Source organism: Mizuhopecten yessoensis, unplaced genomic scaffold (genome assembly GCF_002113885.1).
Source record: "Mizuhopecten yessoensis strain PY_sf001 unplaced genomic scaffold, ASM211388v2 scaffold4123, whole genome shotgun sequence".
Taxonomy (NCBI): domain Eukaryota; kingdom Metazoa; phylum Mollusca; class Bivalvia; order Pectinida; family Pectinidae; genus Mizuhopecten; species Mizuhopecten yessoensis.
This window is the reverse complement of record NW_018405387.1, coordinates 983,714-997,673: the sequence shown is the minus strand read 5'-3', so window position 1 is coordinate 997,673 and position 13,960 is coordinate 983,714. Positions and strand designations below refer to the sequence as shown.

Here is a 13,960-nt window from a genome sequence, read left to right as displayed (position 1 = left end):
CGTAATCAATGTGAGAGAAAAGTTCCTCAAAGAAGGACAGTGAAGGTTGTGTCTGGTGCATACATCTTAACCTTATCATTGACGAGACATACTCAGAGCAAATTACCGTCGTACATATGTACATTCCGAATTCACATTTCAAACACTGCAAGTTTATAACAATGCTTAAAAATACCCAAAATCATCGATAACCTATCGTTTACTTACCAGATCGAAATATTTTGTAAATATAAATAATTTATTTGAATATATTATTTTTTATTCTATAAGAAATAATGATTATGCGATATTACATACTTAAAAATACCCAAAATCATCGATAACCTATCGTTTACTTACCAGATCGAAATATTTTGTAAAAATTTGTATTCTATAAGAAATAATGAGTTTGTGATATTACATACAAGTAAGCTATAACAATGAACTTATGCAGAAAATAATTTGAATTTTGAAAAGCCGATTACAACATTATTCATAAGTACGTTTTTACTACTAAAAAACGAATTGACTCTAGACCTGCATGCAACGTCACAGGGCCAAACCGTACGTGACCGGTATCAAGTTGTCGCTACGTGTTGTCACGACAGGGTATACGTATACGTGCTTAGAATAACGAATAAATCCCTTTGCGTAAGATTTCTGCGGATATTTTTTCCTCAATCAAGAGACAATGAAAACTGTATTATTCATGATTTTGTTCATTAAAAGAAAACTAGTCGTCCGCAACGTAATATTGTTAGAAATGTCAGAATGCTTGGCCGATACATATGGTAATTGTCTACGTTACAATTGTATGTGCCAACGCGTACGTATTTGTTTAATACACTCAAATAATATTTTGAAAACAAAACTAAATAATAAAAAGATTTGACATTTACGCTACTGGGGCCTGTGCATGAATAATAACACTTTATGATTTTAGGTTTCAAACTGTTTATTTCAACGTTATTGAATTATATTTTACTACAATGTGAAGTCGGTAAGACAACCTTTAGTATTTCATTTTACACGATTAAAACGTTAACTTTACTACAATATAAAGTCGGTAGACAACCTATAGTATTTCATTTTACACGATTAAAACGTTAACTTTTTTAGACAGAACAAAAATCAAGATTTTAAAACGGTTGTTCAAAATAATTCCAACATTACGGTGGTCAAGAGAAAAATGAAAGCAGAACTGACCACGAAAAATGGTGTTTAGCATGGTATAAGAACTTCAATATTCCTGTAAAGCGGTTCGACTCTGGTCACCAGATACGGCATATACAAACCAGAGACTATCGATCGTATCACAATTCCAAAGGGGCGCGGCCTTCTTACGCAGAATACACCCCTGTATATATACATTAGCGAATGACAGGCCGTTTTGCCACGTGCTGACGTCACCACAAGGTATAAATGGACGGAAGGAGAGCTAAATGGACATAACGACTCGACACGTACAGTGAAATACATATATACTTGTATCGGATCCCGGACAAACACATTTGAGCTTACTACACGGATTATAAAAAATTGTTAACATTTTTTTCTCGGGATTTTTGATTTGAGGTAAGAAACATTATATTTCTATTCTATGTTGGGGGGTTTTGAAGTTATGAAATCAAGACTTACATAAGTTGATGGTGAGTTCTAACAATACATGATGAAATAGATCGAAATGTTGAATAATTAATCATAAAATAATTGATATTTACACCTAAGAATATTTTGGACAAATTTCCTTACTTCAGCATAAAATATTTTCTGCTTGGGTTTTCAACTTTATATATATATATAGTGTTCTTTGTTTTATTTTTCATTAATGATTTATTTATTTGTTTGATTTGATATTATTACAGATTATTTATACGAGGAATGGGCAGCAGTGCGACGATTTTGGGCTATCTGGTGTCCCTCTTGCTGTGTTTGTCCCTATCGGCGGGCAGATATCTGGTAAGTACATTTTCCGACGTTGCGACTACGAATTAAAACGTATTAATTACTTAGACAGGCGGACTTCTATAAGGCCTCAGGCGAGCACGAGTCTAGAAGGTTCTGGAAACATTCAATATTTTTTTGATAACTGCTTAAACATCACAAATCCCAGTTTCTACAATCTTGAAGTTATATATAAAAAAAAGAATAAGACTTGTTTCTAAAATCTTGAAATTATCGGGATAAAAGCAGTGATTTTTTTATATCTGTTTCTTCTGTAGTTTCAAAGTAAGTGTGCCGAAAAAATCTTCATAAAGAATGTGGCTGAGAAATTCTTTACTACAAAATCGTGAATGCTGGTCTTAATAATTCTCTTATACGAAGGGACATATAGATCCGAAAACAATTGAAGATAACTTTTTAAAACAGAACGATACATAGAAACAAAACATCGGTTAGAACTGAGAATATTACTGTGGACATATATTGGATGAAGAATATCATAACAATTTTTCTTACTGCTCGAAATTCTGTCGACAAATAATTTTCGTAATTCACCATAGTGTGTGGCGTTATGAATGGATTTCTCTAGAAACGCATGCGTTGGGTCGTAGTATGGCGATAAGCACCTGTGTCGCACTCTTACACGGGGTCACCCGGAGCGACACTCCCATACTTCGGTCTACTGCTTCTGTTCACAAGTGACGCATTCCTGCTAGCCGCGGGCTCACATTCCACGTAGTAGAATGTAGTTGTAATACACTCCATTCATAAAAGCGCATGGCCTGTGTGGCACATTGCCTCACTGCCCTACTTGGCTGTATGCCAAACTATTTGGGTCACGAGTTAGAACCCCGAACGACTTGGCGTACAGCCAAAAACCCAAAATGACGCAACTGTTAGACTGTAAATTTTAATTAATTTACTTTTATTTAAATAGTATGTAAAATTACCTGATAACTAAATAGCACAGGCCAGATTCATGAGTAACGCGTGCCAAATTAAACCCAAATCGCAGAGTAAGGAACCAGTTATCCTCTGTCACATGGATTGATAATTTTCATTTTTCATTTTGCATTGCAGGAAGCAAGATCTCCCTACGGAACAGCAAAGCGACAATCACGTAGGTTTTATAATTATTTATGTATGTTATATAAAATCAAAAACGAACATGAAGCTTCAACATTTTTAATATCATTTAGATTATTTATATTAAAGAAAATTCCTCTTGGAATACCTTAGTGCGCCTACGAATGTTTTGTACAGTAAAGGATTTTTCCCAAGGAATTAAAATACATTTTAAACTAATAAATAGTTATTGTATTCAGATTTCATTTTTTAAATATCTTTTTTTTTTTTATTTATTCCAGCACGCAAATTAGGTCTTGATTTGTTCTTTAAAAAGAATGGCGATTTACCCGAAGACACGATCGTTTTTGGAAAAAGTGCGGTGTTAACTTGTCAGGCGGGAGGCACTCCTCCGCCAACAATTCATTGGGTGAAAGATGGTCATCGCATAGAACAGGTAACTAGAATTTAATTTTAAAAGAAATTGTGTTAAAATTGTGTGAACTTGTGTTACAACGCCACTGTAGAAGAAATGAAATTCTAAAAGGTTTAACAATTTCTAATTGAATGTCTTCTACAGTAGACTAAAACAATCTTATCTTATTCTGTGCTTCCATGATCGCATTTTATTTATATCGATAACATACCATATCTGGTAATTCAGTATTAAGACAATCGTATATATGATATCATTGTATTGATCAACTTAAAATATTGTTGGGGCGTAGTTAAAGTAACAATTTTCGTAACCGGGCATCTTGGAATAATGGCCACAACATCTGTCATTTGTAAGTTATATGTTTATCGGAGGCAAACATCATTCTGGCCGGAGGTTGACCGGTCGTGGTCACACGATAACTGTGTATCCAAATGCCGTCGTTTCGGGTCCTAAGATATCTTGATGGTCTAATGTTACAAGGGACAGTGTGATAAGTCTAAATTGACCATTGTTTGTCGCAAACATTAATAAACATGTTGATTTTGCTATTTTAGGGTTCACCGGATATGCTTTCAAATACAAACGACGAGGCGTTTTACGAAGATGTTGTTGATAAGGAAGGGCGTCCGTTACTTAGGAGGAGCTATACCAAAGCCTTGCTTTATCTGGACTGTATCACAGCGGACATGGAGGGAGATTACTCGTGCGTGGTCGACACGCCTACTCGGAGGATAACGAGCACCACATCACTCCGCGTAGGTAGGTAAACCGGAGTATTATGTATTCAGATAAAACCAGGTGAAACACGCTTTAGAATGGTCTATATAGGGCGCTATATCAAATGTTATATATCAGTGATATTGAAAGTGTCCAGGTATTGATTTGTGTCCTGAGGCGTGTTAGTGGACTTTCATTGTTTACCAAGAATTACGTCATGGTCCTTAACACAGGTAGCCAATCACACGCAGCAAGTGACATTGCGTCAGAAATACGGCACAGGAAAAGAATCACTAAAAATCCTATTATCCAAAATCAATAAATATGTAATAAATAACTAATAACAAGGTTAAAAACAGACAAATTATAACTGAAATGAAATAACATTTAATATTTTTTTTATTTATTTGTTAACAGATAGACTTGTTGACGATAGCACGGACTTAGATAAATTCCGTGACGATAGTGAAGAGAAGAGCTGTCTGGTAAAGAGATCGTTTACTGGTGAGTAATATATCTCTCTTTTTTTTGTTGATAAATACATAAAAATGAATTAATTCCTTGAAAGTAATTGATTTACACAAAAAAAATCTATTAAATTACATAAAATTTGAAATCTTGTTTTCTATTTAATGCATCGATAACGAGGCTGACAAGACCCTGTCAACTGTTACTTATCGTCTCGTTCTATTTTTAGATGAAATGTCAGCACGGATATACCTTTGGACAAGTAACCGAGTGGAGAAAAGTGGCGCCACCATTCAACTGTTTTGCCGCGCGGAGGGATTTCCTAAACCCCGAATCACGTGGCGTACACCATCTCGAAAAGAAATCTCAGAGAGCGATCCTGGATATGGGGTGAGACTTAATTAAACGTTTTTCACTGTCAATTGAGCTAATGATTATCAAATACACTATTGAGTTATTATACACGTTTTTACCGCTTCCGCAGGTAAATTTTGAGGAAAACTTTTGTTCAAACAGTTTGCTTATTTTGCCAAATACATGTACGATGTTTTTTTTTTGTTTTTTTTAAATAAACTTTTGCGATGTAATTCAATTCAAGCATCTTAAATATCTTAATATGATACACTATTTATACGATACTGACATTAAACAGCATACTTATTGGATTTTTTATTTATATCTACAGCTTTTACCAAACGGCGATCTTCTAATTCGAAACGTTCGATGGAGCCACATGGGTGTATTTACCTGTATAGCAGATAACGGTTCCGGGGCAGATACGAAATCGACATTTGTATATCCGGTAGGTGTCAACATTTTACGACTCATAAAACAAATAAACAACTTCATACATGTAATATGTTTCAAATAATAATAATTATAATCATATACAGCATTTCATTTTGATATAGCGCCCTACCTAGCTAACATAAGCCTAACTAAAGCGCTTTACAGTACATAGATATACAATTGATACAATTTGCAGGAGCTGCCTTTTCAGGCGCTTACTCCTAGTCCTATGCCACCTGGCTAATATCTCCCTATGTGTGTATGCCTGTGTGCGTGCTGGAGATTTAATGTGTTTATTTGTTTACAATTTTGCAAATTATATTAATTGGAGATTTAAAAAAAAATGTTAGTCCAGAACGATATCTTTTATAAGAAATAATATAACTTGATTTTTATTCTTCTTTTTTTATTCCCAGACCAAATGAGTGAAGTCGACTGCCCATAACGACGCTGTACGTGTGTGGCCGTGGTGACGGCCTGTACTATCCATGGTGACGGCCCTTTTGTACGTGGTTACCTTGGCGACGAACTGTCTCTCTCTTACTGTGATGTTTTCAGTATTTATTAGCGTTGTTAAACTGTGTCAATTACATCTAAACAAAAGTATCAAGCCGACAAGGGGCCATGGAGAAGACGATGAAAATGTTTTCCGTAAAACTACAAGAGACGAGATACGATACGCAAGACGATATTATAAACATTACAATGCCGATCTAGTCACGTGACGTGGAGAGGAGGCGTACGCTCTCGGACACAACATTAAATCAAAGACAAACCTGTTTATTTATTTTTTTGGAAAATGTGCAATGAATTGTTGGTGTTCTGTGTTTTTATGAACTCGTTCGCATTCTCATCAATTTCATATCTCATGGATCATCGCAAGAATATTTGTGAAACTCATTAATACCAGTAAAGAATTCCAAGAGTTTCGACGACATGGATTTATGTCTCCATCTTACAGGGATCAAGAAAGTCCGAAGGGTTGTGTTGTGGGGGAGACAAATGACATATCATTTCTACCAATCATAATTGTGCTCACATTTTGTATTGTGCCATTTCCTGTTCAAATGAATTTATTTATTTATTGAAATAAATCTTTAATTTTATTGTGTTTCAAATCACATTACAAGTAAATGCTCAATATATTGACTGTTTATCATGTTATGTGTAAATAAATGTTTCAATTTATTAAATTTCTCTTGGGTGATTCTTTATGTGTAAATGTGCGCATTTTGTTTTGATGATAAATTCAAGACATTCAACATCTCATAGACTGTGAATTCAACTGCCTCTAATTGAAATATATTCATTAGTAATATTCAACGTCTAGTTATCTACACGAAAAAGAGTTTACTCATAAAAAATGTATTGCTTCGCATTGAATTGATAATATTCATTAGTAATATTCAACATCTAATGTTCCGTACGAATAAGAACAAATCGTGATAATTCATTTGCCTCGCATCGAATTCATAATATTCATCAGAAATATTTTAAATTCCGTATACTGTACAGATAAGAATTTAATTATTATAACTTAACAATCTTATGAATGCAAAATTACCGTATTTAGTAATTACTATTCATTAGTGTTAATCAACATCTCGTGTCCCGTACGGATCAGAATTTAATCTTGGATCTAGACAATCGTGTTAATTATATTACCTCGCATTTAGTTATTAATATTCATTAGTAATATTCAACATCTTATATTCTGTTCGAAAAAAAACCCACCATAAAACTAGACAATCGTACGAGTTTAAGTGTATCGCATGGGCAATACGAAGCGATTATGACCTTTGAACTCTACCCGCGCAGTGTTGTAACCTAGCAACGAGACGCTCACCAGGATACTACAATATTTACATAACCTTAATATTTCGGATAAGATTTTAGAAAAACAAAATTCGTTAAACAAACCACCACTTGTCTCGCTATCAAGCCAGTGTTTTAGGGGGTATAGTGTCTCGCTATTCAGCCTGTGTATTAGCAGTGTTTTAGGGAACATATTGCCCCATTTTTATACAAAACTCTCAGAAATGCAGCTTTTTTAGCAATCTAGCTACTTATGCTGAGATTGAATTTCGCTTGATTGATCACACTCAGCTGCATATTATGTAAAACTTAAATTTTTATTATACATGTACAACGAACACATTTCCATGGTTATAGATATGGGCAAACTATTTTAGGGAAAACCAGTTGGGGTAGCCTAAAGAAAGCGGAAGAAAGCTAAATTGAATAACTTTAATCTTTTGAAATGCTGCAATCTACCGTTATGTAGACCTCAACTTCGAAATATTTTCCCATCAGGGGTCCAACATTTTTATCCTTGATATATATCTGTGAACTAGAATAAAAGCAAAAATATGTTTTCAAAAGGAAGCCTACCTTGAAAAAAGTCTTCATAATAACGAAAAAAGTCGACTTTTAAAAACAGATACAAGTTAAAGGAATAGAATGGTTCCTGCTAAGCGAAGGTACATTAGGGTCTAACAGATTTCACGTCGGACCGTTATGCAGGTGTTACCCGCAGGAATAAAAAGTCGATGTCTATGAGGTTTAAATCAACGTTCGATAAAAGCGCCATTCCCCCACGTTGCTTTAATGCAGAAAGGGAGAGAAGTCACCTCTGTCGAAACATTGACCCCGCCTAACCTTCACCACGTTTCTGTTTTGAACCTGCTATTATGTCATTATCTGAAGGTGTCATATTTTACCGAGAGTTGTTCTAAAGCCCTAAAACGTCTAACACAGTTCCCAATACATCAGGATAGGTCAAACCATGCTTAAATAAGTTGTTTCCCGAGTTTGTTGCTAACCCGATGGGATCGTGTCTACCTGTGTCTGGCTACAATGACACACTACGCACGCGCAATAAAACACGTAATGCCTTAAAATGATATATGACGTTTGCTGTCTGAGAATAATACAAGGTCAATCAGGGTTGGACAATCTATTTTTAGAGAATGTAATCGTCAGACAAAGTATATGTGCTTGTGTTAAAAAGGAAGGAGACAGAAAGTCAGGAAAAAAAGAATGGTTATTTTTAAATGATAAAATATAATATTTAGGGAAACAATCGGTCTCAAGGATACACTTAGTCTATTAGATACACTCGGTCACTAGGATACACTCTGTCTTTAGGATACACTCAGTCTGTTAGATACACCCGGTCACTATGATACACTCTGTCTCTAGGATATACTCAGTCTGTTAGATACACCCGGACACTAGGATACACTCTGTCTCTAGGATATCCTCAGTCTGTTAGATACACCCGGTCAGTAGGATACACTCTGTCTCTAGGATATACTCAGCCTGTTAGATACACCCGGTCACTAGGATACACTCTGTCCCTAGGATATACTCAGTCTGTTAGATACACCCGGTCACTATGATACACTCTGTCTCTAGGATATACTCAGCCTGTTAGATACACCCGGTCACTAGGATACACTCTGACTCTAGGATATACTCAGTCTGTTAGATACGCCCGGTCACTAGGATACACTCTGTCTCTAGGATATTCTCAGTCTGTTAGATACACCCGGTCACTAGGATACACTCTGACTCTAGGATATACTCAGTCTGTTAGATACGCCCGGTCACTAGGATACACTCTGTCTCTATGATATACTCAGTCTGTTAGATACACCCGGTCACTATGATACACTCTGTCTCTAGGATATACTCAGCCTGTTAGATACACCCGGTCACTAGGATACACTCTGTTTCTAGGATATACTCAGTCTGTTAGATACACTCGGTCTCTAGGATACACTCTGTCTCTAGGATATACTCAGACTGTTAGATACACCCGGTCACTAGGATACACTCTGTCCCTAGGATATACTCAGTCTGTTAGATACACTCGGTCTCTAGGATACACTCTGTCTCTAGGATATACTCAGACTGTTAGATACACCCGGTCACTAGGATACACTCTGTTTCTAGGATATACTCAGTCTGTTAGATACACCCGGACACTAGGATACACTCTGTCTCTAGGATATACTCAGTCTGTTAGATAACCTCATCCTATTAGATACACTCAGTGTGTAATGTACACTCTGTATGTAAGATCACTCGGTCTGTTAGATACATCCGGTCTGTTAGATACACTCGGTCTCTAGGATACACTATGTTTCTAGGATACACTCAGTCTGTCAAATACTCTCAGTCTATTAGATACACTCAGTGTGTTATGTACACTCGGGCTGTTAGATACACTCAGTGTGTAATGTACACTCTGTATGTAAGACCACTCGGTCTGTTAGATCACCTGGTATGTTAGATACACTGGGTATGTTAGATAAACTCAGTCTGTTAGATCACTTGGTACGTTAGATACACTCGGATTGTTAGATACACTCGGCATGTTAGATAAACTCGGTCTGTCAGATCACTTGGTATGTTAAATACACCCGGATTGTTAGATACACTCATAACATACCGAGTGTATCAGATCGAGTGGATCTAACATACCGATTGTATCTGACATACCGAGTGATCTAACAGACCGAGTTTAACTTACATACCGAGTGTATCTGGCATACCGAGTGTATCTAGCATACCAAGTGATCTAAAAGAACAAGTTAATATAACATACCGAATGTATCTAACATACCGATTGTATCTGACATACCGAGTGATCTAACAGACCGAGTGGACATAACACACTGAGTGTATCTAATAGACTCTCAGTCTATTAGATTCACTCGGTCTAAAGGATATATCCAGACTGGTAGATACACTCGGTATGCTAGATACACTCGGATTGTTAGATACACTCATAACATACCGAGTGTATCTGGCATACCGAGTGTATCTAATAGACTCTCAGTCTATTAGATACACTCGGTCTAAAGGATATATCCAGACTGTTAGATACACTCGGTCTCTAGTATACACTCAGTGTGTTATGTACACTCGGTCTGTTAGATACACTCAGTCTAATAGATACGCTCGGTCTCTAGGATACACTCTGTCTCTGGGATACATCCGGTCTCCAGGATACACTATGTTTCTAGGATACACTCAGTCTGTCAAATACTCTCAGTCTATTAGATACGCTGTCTGTTAGATAAACTCGGTATGTTATATCACTCGGTATGTTAGATACACTCGGTCTGTTAGACACACTCGGATTGTTAGATACACTCGGTATGTTAGATACACTTGATCTGTTAGATACACTGGGTATGTTAGATATACTCGGTATGTTAGATACACCCGGTCTGTTAGATACACTCGGATTGTTAGATACACTCGGTCTGTTAGATAAACTCGGTCTGTTAGATCACTCGGTATGTTAGATACACTCGGATTGTAAGATACACTCGGTCTGTTAGATAAACTCGGTCTGTTAGATACACTCGGTCTGTTAGATAAACTCGGTCTGTTAGATACCCTCGGTCTGTTAGATAAACTCGGTCTGTTAGCTCACTCGGTATGTCAGATACACTCGGTATGTTAGATACACTTGATCTGTTAGATACACTCGGGATGTTAGATAAACTCGGTCTGTTAGATCTCTCGGTATGTTAGATACACTCGGATTGTTAGATACACTATGTTAGATATACTCGGTATGTTAGATACACTTGATCTGTTAGATACACTCGGGATGTTAGATAAACTCGGTCTGTTAGATCACCTCGGTATGTTAGATACACTCGGATTGTTAGATACACTATGTTAGATATACTCGGTATGTTAGAAACACTCGGTCTGTTAGACACACTCGGATTGTTAGATACACTCGGTATGTTAGATACACTAGATACACTCGGTATGTTAGATACACTCGGGCTGTTAGATAAACTCGGGATGTTAGATACACTCGGTATGTTAGATATACTCGGTATGTTAGATACAGACTCGGTCTCTAGGATATACCCAGACTGTTAGATACACTCGGTCACTAGGATATACTAAGTCTGTTAGAGAAACCCGGCCTCTAGTATACGCTCAGCCTGCTAGATACATCCGGTCTCTAGTATACTCTCAGTCTATTAGATACACTCGGTCTCTAGGACATACCCAGACTGTTAGATACACTCGGTCACTAGGATATACTAAGTCTGTTAGAGAAACCCGGCCTCTAGTATACGCTCAGCCTGCTAGATACATCCGGTCTCTAGTATACTCTCAGTCTATTAGATACACTCGGTCTTTAGGATATACCCAGACTGTTAGATACACTCGGTCACTAGGATATACTAAGTCTGTTAGAGAAACCCGGCCTCTAGTATACGCTCAGCCTGTTAGATACATCCGGTCTCTAGTATACTCTCAGTCTATTAGATACACTCGGTCTCTAGGATATACCCAGACTGTTAGATACACTTGGTCTCTAGTATACACTTAGTGTGTTATGTACACTCGGTCTGTTAGATCACTCGGTATGTCAGATACACTCGGTATGTTAGATACACTCAGTGTGTTATGTACACTCGGGCTGTTAGATCACTCGGTATGTTAGATAAACTCGGTATGTTATATCACTTACACTCGGTCTGTTAGATACAATCGGTTTGTTAGATACACTCGGTCTGTCAGATAAACTCGGTCTGTTGGATCACTCGGTATGTCAGATACACTCGGTATGTTAGATACACTAGATACACTCGGTATGTTAGATACACTAGATACACTCGGTATGTTAGATACACTCGGTGTGTTAGATACACTCGGTCTGTTAGATAACCTCGGTCTGTTAGATCACTCGGTATGTTAGATAAACTCGGTATGTTAGATATACTCGGTATGTTAGATACAGTCGGTCTGTTAGATACACTCGGATTGTTAGATACACTATGTTAGATATACTCGGTATGTTAGAAACACTCGGTCTGTTAGACACACTCGGTATGTTAGATACACTCGGTCTTTTAGATAAACTGGGTATGTTAGATACACTCGGTATGTTAGATAAACTGGGTCTGTTAGATCATTCGGTATGTTAGATACACTCGGATTGTAAGATACCCTCGGTCTGTTAGATAAACTCGGTCTGTTAGCTCACTCGGTATGTCAGATACACTCGGTATGTTAGATACACTAGATACACTCGGTATGTTAGATACACTCGGTGTGTTAGATACACTCGGTCTGTTAGATAATCTCGGTCTGTTAGATACACTCGGTCTGTTAGATTAACTCGGTCTGTTAGATCACTCGGTATGTTAGATAAACTCGGTATGTTATATCACTTACACTCGGTCTGTTAGATACAATCGGTTTGTTAGATACACTCGGTCTGTCAGATAAACTCGGGCTGTTAGATCACTCGGTATGTCAGATAGACTCGGTATGTTAGATACACTCGGTCTTTTAGATAAACTGGGTATGTTAGATACACTCGGTATGTTATATCACTCGGTATGTTAGTTCGATACACTCGGTATGTTAAATACACTCGGATTGTTAGATATACTCGGTATGTTAGATACACTCGGTCTGTTAGATACAATCGGATTGTTAGATACACTCGGTCTGTCAGATAAACTCGGTCTGTTAGATCACTCGGTATGTCAGATACACTCGGTATGTTAGATACACTCGGTCTGTTAGATACAATCGGATTGTTAGATACACTCGGTCTGTTAGATAAACTCGGTCTGTTAGATCACTCGGTATGTTAGATACACTCGGATTGTTAGATACACTCGGTCTGTTAGAAAAACTCGGTCTGTTAGATCACTCGGTATGTTAGAAACACTCGGTCTGTTAGACACACTCGGTATGTTAGATACACTCGGTGTGTTAGATACACTCGGTCTGTTAGATACACTCGGATTGTTAGATACACTCGGTATGTTATATCACTCGGTATGTTATATCACTCGGTTTGTTACATACACACGGTATGTTATATCACTCGGTTTGTTAGATACACTCGGTATGTTATATAACTCGGTTTGTTAGATACACTCGGTATGTTATATCACTCGGTTTGTTAGATACACTCGGTCTGTTAGATACACTCGGATTGTTAGATACACTCGGTCTGGTAGATAAACTCGGTCTGTTAGATCACTCGGTATGTTAGATACACTCGGTATATTAGATACACTCAGTGTGTTATGTACACTCGGTTTGTTAGATCACTCGGTCTGTTAGATACATCCGGTCTGTTAGATACACTCAGTCTAATAGATACGCTCGGTCTCTAGGATACACTCTGGCTCTAGGATACATCCGGTTTCCAGGAAACACTATGTTTCTAGGATACACTCAGTCTGTCAAATACTCTCAGTCTATTACATACGCTGTCTGTTAGATACCCTCGGTATGTTATATCACTCGGTCTGTTAGATCACACGGTATGTTAGATAAACTCGGTCTGTTAGATACACTCGGTCTGTTAGATACACTCGGTCTGTTAGATACAGTCGGACTGTTAGATACACTCGGATTGTTAGATACACTCGGTCTGTTAGATAACCTCGGTCTGTTAGATCACTCGGTATGTTAGATAAACTCGGTATGTTATATCACCCGGTATGTTAGATACACTCGATCTGTTAGATACACTCGGTATGTTAGATACAC

General features: G+C 37.3%; 1 protein-coding gene across 1 annotated transcript; it reads left to right on the top strand.

Annotated features, from left to right (window-relative positions):
* The first annotated feature begins 1,416 nt into the window (after nt 1–1,416).
* On the top strand, nt 1,417–6,588 carry LOC110448665 (zwei Ig domain protein zig-2-like). Its single transcript, XM_021495042.1, has 9 exons — nt 1,417–1,554; nt 1,845–1,938; nt 3,004–3,043; nt 3,291–3,445; nt 3,982–4,186; nt 4,562–4,648; nt 4,842–5,002; nt 5,298–5,414; nt 5,818–6,588. Exons 2-9 carry the CDS (start codon nt 1,861–1,863, stop codon nt 5,824–5,826), a joined length of 852 nt encoding a protein of 283 aa, XP_021350717.1. The 5' UTR covers nt 1,417–1,554; nt 1,845–1,860; the 3' UTR covers nt 5,827–6,588.
* Nucleotides 6,589–13,960: the final 7,372 nt, after the last annotated feature.

Coding starts and splice junctions, on each gene's coding strand:
- LOC110448665 (XM_021495042.1), top strand. CDS start 1,861: ATGGGCAGCAGTGCGACGATTTTGGGCTATCTGGTGTCCCTCTTGCTG. Junction 1,939..3,003: donor TATCGGCGGGCAGATATCTG/GTAAGTACATTT, acceptor TTTGCATTGCAG/GAAGCAAGATCTCCCTACGG. Junction 5,003..5,297: donor AGAGCGATCCTGGATATGGG/GTGAGACTTAAT, acceptor TTATATCTACAG/CTTTTACCAAACGGCGATCT.